This window comes from Hippopotamus amphibius, chromosome 3, assembly GCF_030028045.1.
Source record: "Hippopotamus amphibius kiboko isolate mHipAmp2 chromosome 3, mHipAmp2.hap2, whole genome shotgun sequence".
NCBI classification, from domain to species: domain Eukaryota; kingdom Metazoa; phylum Chordata; class Mammalia; order Artiodactyla; family Hippopotamidae; genus Hippopotamus; species Hippopotamus amphibius.
In genome coordinates, this window is record NC_080188.1 from 125,496,930 (window position 1) to 125,509,233 (window position 12,304).

General features: G+C 53.9%; 1 protein-coding gene across 7 annotated transcripts in view; it reads right to left on the reverse strand.

Annotated features, from left to right (window-relative positions):
* NRXN2 (neurexin 2) overlaps window positions 1–11,976 on the reverse strand; it is a 101,092-nt gene extending 89,116 nt beyond the window's left edge. For all 7 annotated transcript variants that reach the window (XM_057726755.1, XM_057726760.1, XM_057726759.1 and 4 more), the window contains exons 1-2: window positions 11,244–11,976; window positions 301–318 (exon numbers count right to left, since the gene is read on the reverse strand). In XM_057726755.1, coding sequence (XP_057582738.1) covers window positions 301–318; window positions 11,244–11,976 — 751 coding nt within the window. The remainder of the gene's footprint in view (window positions 1–300; window positions 319–11,243) is intronic.
* Between the last annotated feature and the right edge of the window lie 328 nt (window positions 11,977–12,304).

Below are 12,304 nucleotides of genomic sequence, written 5' to 3' on the forward strand. Positions count from 1 at the left end.
CTCAATCATTTCTGGACACTTCCGAACCCTCCAGATCAACTCCCAGTCTGGTCTCCTCCCAGGGAAGAAGAAAGGCCAGTGGGCAGACGCACTGAAGACAGGCAGTGGGCGGGCTGCCTCTGCCAGGCAGTTCTCCCCAGCAAACCAGAAAGAGGGAACAGGTGAGAGGCGGGCCCAAGGTACCCAAGAGGACACCCAGACATCCTTCCCCGGAGGCCCCACACGTGGGCAGGGGAAGGAGCCACCAGGACCCCCGTGGCAATTGATCCGCCACCCGAGTGACCAAGAGGCATCACTCACCTTCCATGGGGTGCTCCTCTACAGGCCAGCGAGGTTCAGGAAGGGGGAGGCAGAGAGAGAGGGAAAAAAAAAGGAGGACTGTTAGCAAGGGTACCAAGGACAGGGCTCCAAGGGGAGGGATAGGAGGTGGGTTCAAGGTCCCCCTAGCGCATCCAGGCCTAGACACATGTCACCCAACCTGGAAGGCCCTGTGGCGATGAGACAGAGACCAAGCTGTTCTCTGAGTCAGAGCCTCACACACAGGGCCACACAGTCCAAGGGGACATAAGCCTCAAGTTACATTTCGGAAAACTGAGGCCCAGGACAGGGAGGGCCTGGCCTTGAGGCCCTGTACCGCTCAAAGTCACATGGGGTATCGGAAGCAGAGCCAGGCATCCAGACTCCCCCAGCACGCCGCCCCCTGCACTCCATCAAGTCTCAGAGACAGATGGGGACGTGCTCACTCAGGGCTCACCCTCAGTGACACACTGACACACATAGGCACTTAGCAATGCAGAGACACACAATCTTTCACATGACTCACACCCAAAGCCTGTGTACCTCGGACCCAACCACTCCCCACCACCACCCTCTCAGGGAAGAAAGGTCCGCGTACTCAGAAAACACAGTTTCTGCCTCAAAGGGCTGTGTGACTCCCATCCCAGTCGCTTGGTCTCTCTGAGCCCCCAGTACCTCTTCTGCAAAAATGAGACAGGTGGACTAGAGCTCTTCTGAGGCCCCTTCTGGCTCTGGGTCAGTGATTCTGGGATAAATGCTTTCTCAACAGCTGGCTGAGGCAAAGGTCCACCAGGCTGACTGGGCCACTTCAGTGGTGGAAGCGGGTCAAAATTCAGGGGGCCAGACTGGGCCCATCCTCTGTCATGCCACAGCCTTTGGGCAGTCAGGCCTCACCCATTCAGGGCCATCCTGGGTCTGTCCCTGGGCTCACCAAATAGGTCAAGAGAGAAGAAGGAAGGGAGGGAGGAGAGAGGTGGTTCCCTCAACTAAGTTCAAGCAGGCTGGGCTCAAACACACAGGCGCACACACATGCAATATACATATAAGTGGACCCCACGATACACACGTATACATGCAAAAAGCTGTTCAGGACACACTCACACCCGCATGCACACATCATCTCCTACTTCCAACCTCACTGTGTTATTTTCTCACCCGCTTTTAAGGGGTTAGTGAAACTCCAGAAACACACGCTGTCATTTGTCACACCTTATACCGCCCCCACACTACATACACACAGGCTGAACGCAGAATCAATACCCGCTCTGTGATCTAACACACGATATGAGATGCACACACCACACCACCCCACACTCCCTCTGGTGGCTAGAGACACACCCCCATGAGGAATACAGCTCCCCTTTTTCCTATCTATCGATCTATCTATTGGTCTCCCATTTTCTAAACCTGCACACACAAGACTTTGCGTATCCACGTGTGTTACAAACACACTTCTGTACAACACAGAGCTTCTTCTACCTGACAGCTGCATCCCCCAAAAGCCATGTATACAATGATTTCCTTAAATAAACTGAATCACATGACATTTATGGTGGGGAGGGGAGCTGGCTAGGAAGGGGCCCTGGGGAAAACCCTTGGGCTCTCGTGAGCGGCCCTGTGTCCGGATCTCTTTGTTGCGGTGTGCTGGGGCCCTGGTCAGTCAGCACACTCACCTCTCCAGCTCCTGCACAAACTAGGAGGCATGGTGTTTCTAGATCACCCAACACAGCGGGGATTTCAAACCCTATTCCCACCTGCCACAAACGTGGGTCATGCTATGCTCAGGAAGGTCAAACGACCAAGCGTAGTTTGCTGCCTACACGAGTCTCCCCTCTCCTAGCTTCCTAGAGAGGCACCTGGGGACTCACTGGCCTCTCCTTCTCCGCTGCCCTTCGCTTTCCGCTGATTCACCTGTGCCCCTCACCTGCTATCAGGGGCCCCTCCAGGCTCAGCCCCACGCCCTCAACATGCCTCTCTCTTCTCCTGCCCTCCTTTGTAAGAGCTCATTGTTGTGGCTAAGGGACCCTCAAACCTGTATTTGCAGTCCCGGCCTCTTCTCTGAGGGCCAGTCCTGCACCCTGACCTGTGCGCTCAGCAATCACTCAGCTCCTGACACCCAGTCCCCGCTGAAGCCGTGCTGGACATCTCTCCACCCGCTGCTACAAAGCGCCCAGTTCCCTGCCTTCAGTAAAGGCACTGCTTTCAAGCAATGCTTCTTGAACACTCAGCATGGGCCCCACACTCTGCCGGCTCCAGAGAGGCCATGAATTAGCCATGTGCCAGGCGCCATACAGACCCTCAACATGCACTGTCACACTTCAGCTTCCCAGCAACCCTTGCAAGCTGGTATGTTACCTACCTCCTTTGCACAGAAAAGGACACTTGCCCAGGAGCACAAAATCACCTCCACCACTGCGCTCCCAGGTCATCAGAGCCCCCATGCTCACCCGGACCCCCAGGTTCCTGCATAAGCCCCCCACCCAGGCCCAGGCTGGCTCTCTTGGCACGTGTACCATAAACACCTACCTAAGTACCGCCGTGATCAATACACACGCACGTGCACAGTCAGAATTTTTCAGTGGCTCAGGTACAAATCTCTCTTCGGTGCTCTTGACCTGCCTTCACAGAAGCTTGACCTGAGCATCTCACGGGCTGAGTTGTCCTCATGTCCAAGATGGACCTCAAAACCCTCCCCCTCCCACAAGCCCTCTCCTCCTGCCTTCATTCCCTGAGCACGTCAGGCACCCAGAAATCAGCCTTGCTCTTTTTTTTTTTTTCACACCAATCACCAGTTCCTATCAGTTCCAACTTCTAAAACTCTAAAAGCTCAACTCGACTTCTAGAAACCCTCTCCAATCCCTCAATCACCATCGGCACAAGGCCAGACCCTCATCAGACCCTCTCTTTGCAACATTAATAAGCCTCTTAAAGGATCTCCCTACAGCCAGTCTTTTTACCCTGCAAGTCACAATCCAAGCACCACCAAAGTGGTCCAACCAAGCCACAACCCTGCTTAGAACCCTTCAAGTCTTCCCAGGGCCTACAGGATCAAGTCCAATCTTTTCAGGGAAGTCGATTCGAGGTTTGACCATGCCTCCCCTCCAACCTCCTTTTCTGCAACAATCCAGGCTCCAGCCACACCCAATTTCTCCCCGTTTCCCTAATATGCCATGTCTGTATATACTATTCCCTCAGCTTGAAACACCCTTCCCCATCCTCATTCCTCTCACCCTCAGCTGCCTGAGAAAGTCGACTCGTGCTTTCAGACCAGGTCTCTGTTCTGAACTGACCTCTGAGCCATCCCTCTTTTGTGCCAGTTCTCGATATGTACCTCGGGTTGTTATTTCACTTATCGTATCTCTATTGCGATTGTGTTTCCATGTCAGCTTCCTGGCTGGACTGTGAGATCTCCAAGAGCAAGGACAATGTCTCATTCATCTCTCTATATCCAGCTGCTTACACAGTCCCTGGCTCAGAAAAAGGCATGCCTGTGTTTGTCGAATGAATAAAAAATAAAAAGTGAACACTTCTCACTTACCCAGCACTTTAAGAGCCTGGCTCTTTCTGAGCCTCATTTCCCTACTACCTCATCAATAGATACCACTATTACTCCCTTGTAGAGATGGGGAAATCAAGGCTCAGACAGTGGAAGAAACTTACTCAGGGTCACACTGCTGGTGAGGAACAGAGTCAAAACCTGAACCAAATCTGTCTGCCTTTAAAAGTTCCAATGGGGGACTTCCCTGGTGGTGCAGGGGGCCCGGGTTCAATCCCTGGTCAGGTAACTAGATCCCACATGCATGCCACAACTAAGAGTTCGCATGCCACAACTATGGAGCCAGCGAGCAGCAACTAAGGAGCCCACGTGCTGCAACGAACACCCAGCACAACCAAAATAAATAAATAAATAAATAAAAATAAATGTTCTGATGGGCTACATTCTTAGCCTGAAAGTCAAGACTTCTAGGAGCTGGCTTTAATCTACAATTCTGATTTTACTTCCCACAAAGCACAAACCTCTTGGTCTGATACACTCGACTCACATCCTCTGGACTCCTCATTTAGACCATTTTCCTGGTGGGAAAGCCCTGGCCTTTCCTTTACCTCCACAAATCTCACTCAGTCACCCTTCAAGATCTAGCCAAGTCCCACCTCCTCCTTGAAGCCTTCTCTGACCACGAGGGTTAACAATCACAGCAGCATGCATTGATCACTTAGAATAGCATCTGGGATTTTCACATATTAACTTACTTAGTCCTACAACAACACATGACCTCCATTTTACAGAGTAGGACATTGAAGAACAAAGCGATTCAGCAAATTGTCCAAGTTCACACAGCCAGCAAATAGCAAAGCCGGAATTAAACCCGGCAGCCCGTGCTCTTAACCAGTCTGCCACAGGAAGCTTTCCTTCGAAGTATCTATCTCCTCTCTGGGATCTTACAGCAGTCGCCCTCTGCACAGCTCTCTCGAGCTGTCCATCCCGTTCTGCCTAGAGCCGTTTCCAACAGCAGAAACTGTCAGGACCACAGGTATTAGATGTTAGAGCTGACAGAGTAATTCCACATATGTGACCTCATTTACTCAACTTTCATACACACAGGTCTTGACTGCCTCCCCAGAGGGCATAAATGGTATCGTCTTGGCTAACATGAACTCGGGATTCCAACAGATTCATTATCAAGGACAGTGAGGAAAACCAGATCCAAAGAAAAGTAATAGTTCTGAGCAGCCAAAACCTATGTGATAACAGTTAGGCATGAAAAACTTACTTTCTCATAGGAGAGCCTCTCGGGCCCAAACCAGAATCCACTCCCTGTTAGTGACATACAATTTTAACACGCTGGGGATGCTGAATCCAAGTTCCAAAGAGAGGGGAGGGATATGGGTTGCTACCTGACAACTCCTCTAAGGGCGGAGGTGGAAAAACTAGAACAAGCTAACATAACTCAAAACTCAGAACTCAAAAGTACAGCAGTCAGGCATCATTTCAGGCAGGGACAAACCTCAGCAAAGGAACCACTGTGTGACAGTCCGGTGCAATACCTGAGGGGAATCACGACATCCTGAGTCATCCGGAAAAGGCTAAATCACATCCCAAATGTGCTTAAGGAGGCAGAGAGGTGTGCAACTTATTTTTAAAAGATTTCCATCTGAAATGTTGTACATGTTGGTGAGGTGTGTATTTTAATGGGATAATGCCCCACCTTCCAGGGCGAGTTCCTCCCCATGGGCTCCGGGCTCCGGAAGACTGAGAGTTTACTGATCGATTTCCACTGCCCTCTCTCACTGCTGGGACAGCTGGCCGACAAATACGGGAGCACCCTCATCACATACTGGCTGAAGGGAGAAGCTGTGGCCTGAGGAATCTGGGATGGTTACTGGTTTGTGATGAAACACTGTCCCTAAGCACCTCCAATAAGCCGAATGCAGGTCATCCTCAGACAGAGCTGACTGACCGCCTTGCCTTTTTGGAGGCAGAGTGGAGAAGGTGGGGGGCCCAGGAGTCAGCTCAGGTTCAAATCCCAGCTCTTACATCTCACGGGGTGGTCCTGACTTCAAGGCACCCAGCAAACGCCCACTAGCTGTGAGGCCCCGCTCTCTCCTCCCTTGACTGTGTGATCTGATTCACTTTTTGTTCTAACTGCTCCTTCCCTGCATTTGCAGCCATTCCTCTCCCTCCTCCTCCCAAATGAGCGCCCCTGAAGTCTCTTCACCTTCCCCTTGGCCACTTTATCTGATCCTAAAGCTTCAAATACTCTCTCCACACACGTAGCTCCCAGATCTCCACCTGCAGCCCCACTGTCAACTCAAAGCTCTGGTCTCATATTTGCAACCGCCTGGACACCCCTGTCCAGGAACACCAAGACAGGTACATAATCTGTGGCTCAAACCTGCTCCCCATCCCAATGTCTCCCTCTGCTCAGTCCTCCCCCCCTCCATCCTTCTGACCAAGCAAACCTGAAACCTCATCACCTCTGCCCCTCCACGTGGGAAAGGCAGAGCCCTACAGCTTCAGTCTCAGCAACTGCTCTCAGCCATTGCTGCTGCTACTGCCATCACAGCCGCCACCAGCCTCCCTTGCCACTCGCCAAGACAGTCAAGGTGCAAGGGCCTCGATATCACCTTCCTGAGCTATCTCCCAGATTCCTCCACTGCATGACTGCCCTCCTTATTCCAATTCTACCCTTCGCTCCCAGCTTCCAAAACACAGCTCTTATTATTCACATGCCTGTTCAAGATTCTTTTGTGGCTCCGTTTACTAATACTCCACACACAGTATCCAATAAAGTTAGTTGAATGATTTAAATCAAAACTACAAGACCTGGGGAATTCCTTGGTGGTCTTGGCGTTTTCACTGCCGAGGGCCCAGGTTTAATTTCTGGTCGGGGAACTAAGATCCCACAAGCCACTCGGCTCAGCAAAAAAAAAAACCCAAAAACAAACAAAAAACCCTCCCAGACCTGGCCTCAATCTGCTTCTCCTGCTTTAGATTCCACTGTTTTCCCTATACTTCTTAGAGTCCCTCTACAGACATGATGTACATTTTCCCCTTCCAAGCCTTTGTTCTCACTAGTTCCTTTGCTTGGCGTGACCTCCCCAAACCAAGTTTACTAATCAACGTTCAAGGCCAGTCTTAAAGAGTATGCCTTTTATTACTAATCCCCCAACTTGTAAACTCTCCCCTTCTTCAAAACCCCAAGAGCACTCTGCTTATAATAATAACTACCATTTACACCACTAATTATGTACCAGACACTCATTTAATTCCCACAACAAACCTGTAAGATAAGCATGCTTATTTATCCCCATTTTACAGGTCAGGAAAAATTAGTCTGAAGGTTAGGTACTCATCTGATTCACAGGCCTAGTGAGTAGAGAAGTCAGATTTACAGCCGGATCTGAGCCTTGGGAGACTGTGCTTTAATCACTAAGCTACACTTCCTCGCTGTATCCCTTTGCATCTCACTGCATATAACGTTGTTCTTTTGCTATTATTTATTTAGCACTTTCTACATGTCCAGTACTATTCTAAGCACTTTATATGAATCAGCTAATTTAATTCCCATAACCACTCTGTAACATTGGTACTATTACTGTCCCCATTTTACAGATAAGGAAACCAGGGCAGAGAGGGCTTAAGTCCAAGGTCACTGCCCAGACAGCCTGACTACAGAATCTGTGCTCTTAACCACACCCTGGGCTGCTTTTTTATCTGCTCCCCCAATTAAGCAGGCAACTCCTAGAGCAGTGACTTCTCATCTGACTCGCCTTCAGCCTCCAACACAAGGCTTATCACAAAGGAGGCCTTGACAACAACCTGTTGAATTAAACTGCCAACAAACCTACAAAATACACACAAGACCCAGGCATCTACGTCCCTGCCAACACACACATTACCACTGGTTTCATTTCTGTCCCAAGTGAGGTACACACCTGACACTCCATTGTGTACATCTGTGCCCCCACTCCACTTGAGGTATCCCACACACACCTGCACACTCTTCTTCCTTGATCACTTTTCAGCCCTTTCTCCCCAGGCATGAGTGACACGAGGAGGAGTTCACATGGAAACCAACGCAAAATCCCAGTCTGCTTGATCCCCACCTTGGCAGACAATCAGCGGCAGTACACACACTCAGTGACCCATACTTCGCTCTGTCTTCAATCACCTGTGGCCAGAGTCTCAGAGAAAAGAAGCAGATTTCCTAGCATGGAGGATCTCAGGCAATGGGCAGGCCCAGACCCAGGAAGGCAGCGGCCGGGGGTGGGGGGTCAGTTTCAAAGGATCCACAAATCCATACACACACCAAATATCTGAAGGCAGATTGGTATGTCTTGCAAACAAAGCTAAAACTATTTTTCCTAATGTATATTTGATTAACCACAGTGGCAAATATAACATCTAAGCCATCTAAAAGCTTTCCTGAATTCATAGTAGCTTTGAGTCATCTATTTTCACAATAAACAGATATAAAAATAACTGCTATTTGGAAGGGGTACTGTGAATTACTGACTTTTAAAGATGTCCTCAACCTCGGAAAAAGTTGAGAATCACCCAAAGCAGATAATAATGAAATAAATGTAATTTCCAGGAAGTTCAAAGACTCTGACCCTGGTCTGGAGCCACACCTGTTCCCCTTAAAATCTTCCAACGCCAGCCCCAACACTCAAGGGTAGGAGCTCATTCCTTTCCTCCTTGGCAGGATGAGAATGTACGAGAGGTGTAATCAGCACAGGATATTACAAAAGCTGCCCAGGAAATAAGGAACTAATATAAGGGGAGGGAATGAGGTCATGGGTGGGGAGGGGAATCAGTAGAGCTGTCACTGTGCCTGTCATTGCCAGAACATGTCCACCCACAACATATATCTGAAAATATACACATACACAGTTTCATATACACATACAACCTTACCCCAAGCCATTATTCTATCAAATCCTTGTTAATATCTCTTCAGTCATTCCACAAATCTTTATCAAACACCCACTAAGTGTCAGGTAGTACACTAGGTGCAGGGAATTCAGAGATAAATATCCCTACCTTTTTATCACAGACAAAGCACAACTCCCTCAACAGCTATCACACACACACACGCACGCACGCATGCACGCAGTGGGTCAGATTCGCAGCTGCGTCTCACAGCTCCAACACAGCTGCCACCAATTCAACTGATACACATCTAGCACATATACACATGATACAACCATCCCTGTCACATACAGGTACTCAAACACATCTCGACACACAACCACACGACGCCCGTTCAGAAGCACACATCGTGTATGGCTCACTGGGTTCCTCTGGCTGATGAATCCTTTCAGGGAATTAATACAAGGGCTCTGGTTGACCAGGGGGCCTCTGGCTGCATTTTTCATACACCCAGGCCAATTCTGCCACAGCGAGACCATGGATCAGTAGCCTCTCTGTAGCTCAGATTTCCCTGCCATCAAGTTAGAAGGGTGGTTCATCCTATTTTCTTAGGAAGGTTTGGAGGGGAGGGGTCATAGGGACCAGAGAATCAAGTTAAAGGTCATGAAATATTCCTCATAAAGCCCAGGTGTCTTACTGAGGTCTCACAGGAAAATGCACGCACATGGATACCTACACATGTGCCCACGCCCTTAAACTTGTGTACTACTCACTCTACTAGGCACGGGACTTCTATTTGCAAGCACTGTTTTTCAAACAGACCATTCGCACATAATATACACACTGCCAGACTCACACATCTCTGCATGCAAGCAAACATGCACAGACACACAATTTCACAGTTTAGGGAACACCTGCACTCCTTGGAGAAAAGGAGAGAAGGTGTCAGATTAACGTAATACGCACAGTTCCTGAAGATATATCCCACCGCCTTGTACAAATAACTCCCAAGAGCCATCCAAATCCTTCCTTATGGATTCCTCTACCACAACTGCAGATACATAATCAAAATACTGGGCAAAGTACAGGCTTCCCAAGCCCAGGGCCACACTTGCAGATGGGGCTCCTCCCATGGCTGTCCGCAGGTCCCAGCCTGGAGGACCCCATTGCCAAAGCAGTCCCAGGACCACTCTGGTCTATGGGCACACCTCCCCAGAGACCCTAACCTCTCCAGGGCAGACACACCCACAACTGCTAAGTACCCCGGCTTCTCGGGGTGCTGGGGGAGAGGAAAGCTCATCTGTCTGCACAGATCTGCTCAAAAAACGGAGGCCACAGACCAGGAGATGCACGTGCCCCGCCCCCAAGCTGATGGGGAACCTCTCCCCGACTCCCCAGCCAGACCAAAGTACAAGAGGGTCCTCAAAATCTCTCCCTCCCCCACCCCTTCTAAAGCCACAGCCCACCCCAGGCCTGGCGCCACCCTCGACCTTGTCCCCTCACTTCGCCCATCACAGCCTCTTGCAGCCGGGAGATGGCGGAACCTCTGCCTCCCTTTCCCTCCCTTTCAGGTCCTGATTCCACATCCAATCCCATATTCCAGGGTCCTCACCACCCCTCTCCAGCCCTCCAGTCACCCTTCCAAACCCCTTGCTCGCAAGGGCTCCGATGTTTACAACAGAAGCTTCCACCTCCAGTCTCTCACCCGGCAGAGACGACCTTTTTTGTTTTTTTGACCCTCAACAAAACCGGCAACTCTAGTCACGAGCCTGAGAGGCCTCGGCCACCCTCTCGCTCGAGCTTCCCTTCACTCTCGAAACACTCGGTTCCCGCCCTCCTGGCGCGTGCAGTCCCAGCCTCGCCATCTCCACTCTCCCTCACCCGCCCTCGCACGCGCCCCTCAGGCTTCGGCCCCGCCCACCCGGGCCGACCACGCCCCGCCTCCTAGGCCCCGCCCTCTGTGCTGACCCTCACCCTCACAGCCCTACGCACCGCCCAGCGGCCCAAGCCCCACACAAGGTCTTCAGGACTCCCTCCCCCGACCCCCACCGTCCCCGCCCACAAGGCCCCACCCACTTTATCGCATAGGCCCCGCCCACCAAGGTCACATCCGCCAGGCCTCACGGGCGCCTCACCGTCAGTCACCCACCGGATCCACACGCCCTCAAGGGCCGGACCCTCATCCTCTCGCTAGTTGGACCTGTCTTACACAATTCCACCCACAGGGTGCCACAGGACCCTCACTGGGGGACGGGGCGAGGCGCCCTGGATGGGCCCAGGAGGCCGCGCCCACCCCGACCACGCCCACACAGGACCCGCGGGCCGGCCACGCCCACGCCAACCCGCCTCGTCGCGCGGCTCTCTGGCTGACCACGCGAGCCCTCTCTTTGGGACAGGCGTCCTCGCACGCGCCTCCCAACTCTCGCGAGCTAGGACACGCTCTCGCTCGCCCTCGTGCCCGAGCTCGCGGGCCGCAAGCGCCCCTCCAGGCCCAGACAGCTCTCCAGCCCCTCCCTCCGCGCCCAGGCGCCCAGCGGCGGCTCCGGCACCCCCACCCCCACCCCCGGCTCACCTTCGCTGCAGAACTTGCCGCCAAAGCCCGTGTGGCTGCAGTCGCAGCCCACCTCGCCGGGGGCCAGCACGGTGCAGAGGCCGCCGTTGGCACAGGGATTGCGCGCGGGCGCGCACAGCGGGTCGGCGGCGGCGCCGCGCAGGCCCTGGCTGCCCAGCAGCGCGGGGGGCCGCTCGCCCAGCTTCAGGTTGGCCAGGAGGCCGCGGAAGGGCGGCTCGTACTTGACGGTGCTGAGCGTGAGCGCCGAGAGCCGCACGTCGGGGGGGATGCCTCCCACGAACAGGTCGCTGGCCACCTGCATCTCGCGCCGCTTCGAGCGCACCTCGGCGGCGCGGGCCTCGCCGTCCACGGCCAGGGCCGTGCGGCGCGCGTCGCGGGTCAGCAGCACCATGTGCCAGCGGTCGTCGGCCACCGGCGTGTCCAGCTGCAGCGTGGCGGGCTCGGCGCACGAGAGCGTGAAGCGCAACCGCAGGCGCCCGTCCACCAGCAGCAGCTCCAGGAAGTCGCAGTCGCCGCCGTCGTCCAGGTAGAGCAGCAGCGCGCGCGTGGCGTTGGTGCGCAGGCTGAAGCTGAGCTCGCCGCTGCTCGCCGCTCCGGCCCAGCGCGCGTAGCGCGCCCACTGCCCGGGGCCGCCGCCGAACTCCAGGCCTCCCGCGCCCGCCGCCAGCGTCAGCAGCAGCAGCAGCGGCGGCAGCGGCAGCGACGGCGGCCGCCACGGGTTCCCGGGCGCCATGCCTCCGGCGGCCCCGGCCCCGCCCGGCCCCCGGCCCCGCTCAGGCTTCAGAGCCGCGGGCGCATGGGGCGGGGAGGGGGCCGGGCGCCCCCCGCGCGGAGCGGGGCTCCCTCGCCGGCTCACAGTGCCATGGGCCCGGCCGCAGGGCGAGGCTCGCAGAGGCCCGGGTGCCGGCTTCCCCCGGCGGCGGCCGAGGCGCCCCTCCCCCGCGGCGGGCTCCGACGGAAGCTGGGGGAGGGATGCCTGCGGGGAAACGGAGAGGAAAGGGTTAATGGGCGGCTCGGAGGAGGGGAGGCATCGGTGTCTGGCTCCCCCCCCTCACACCAGC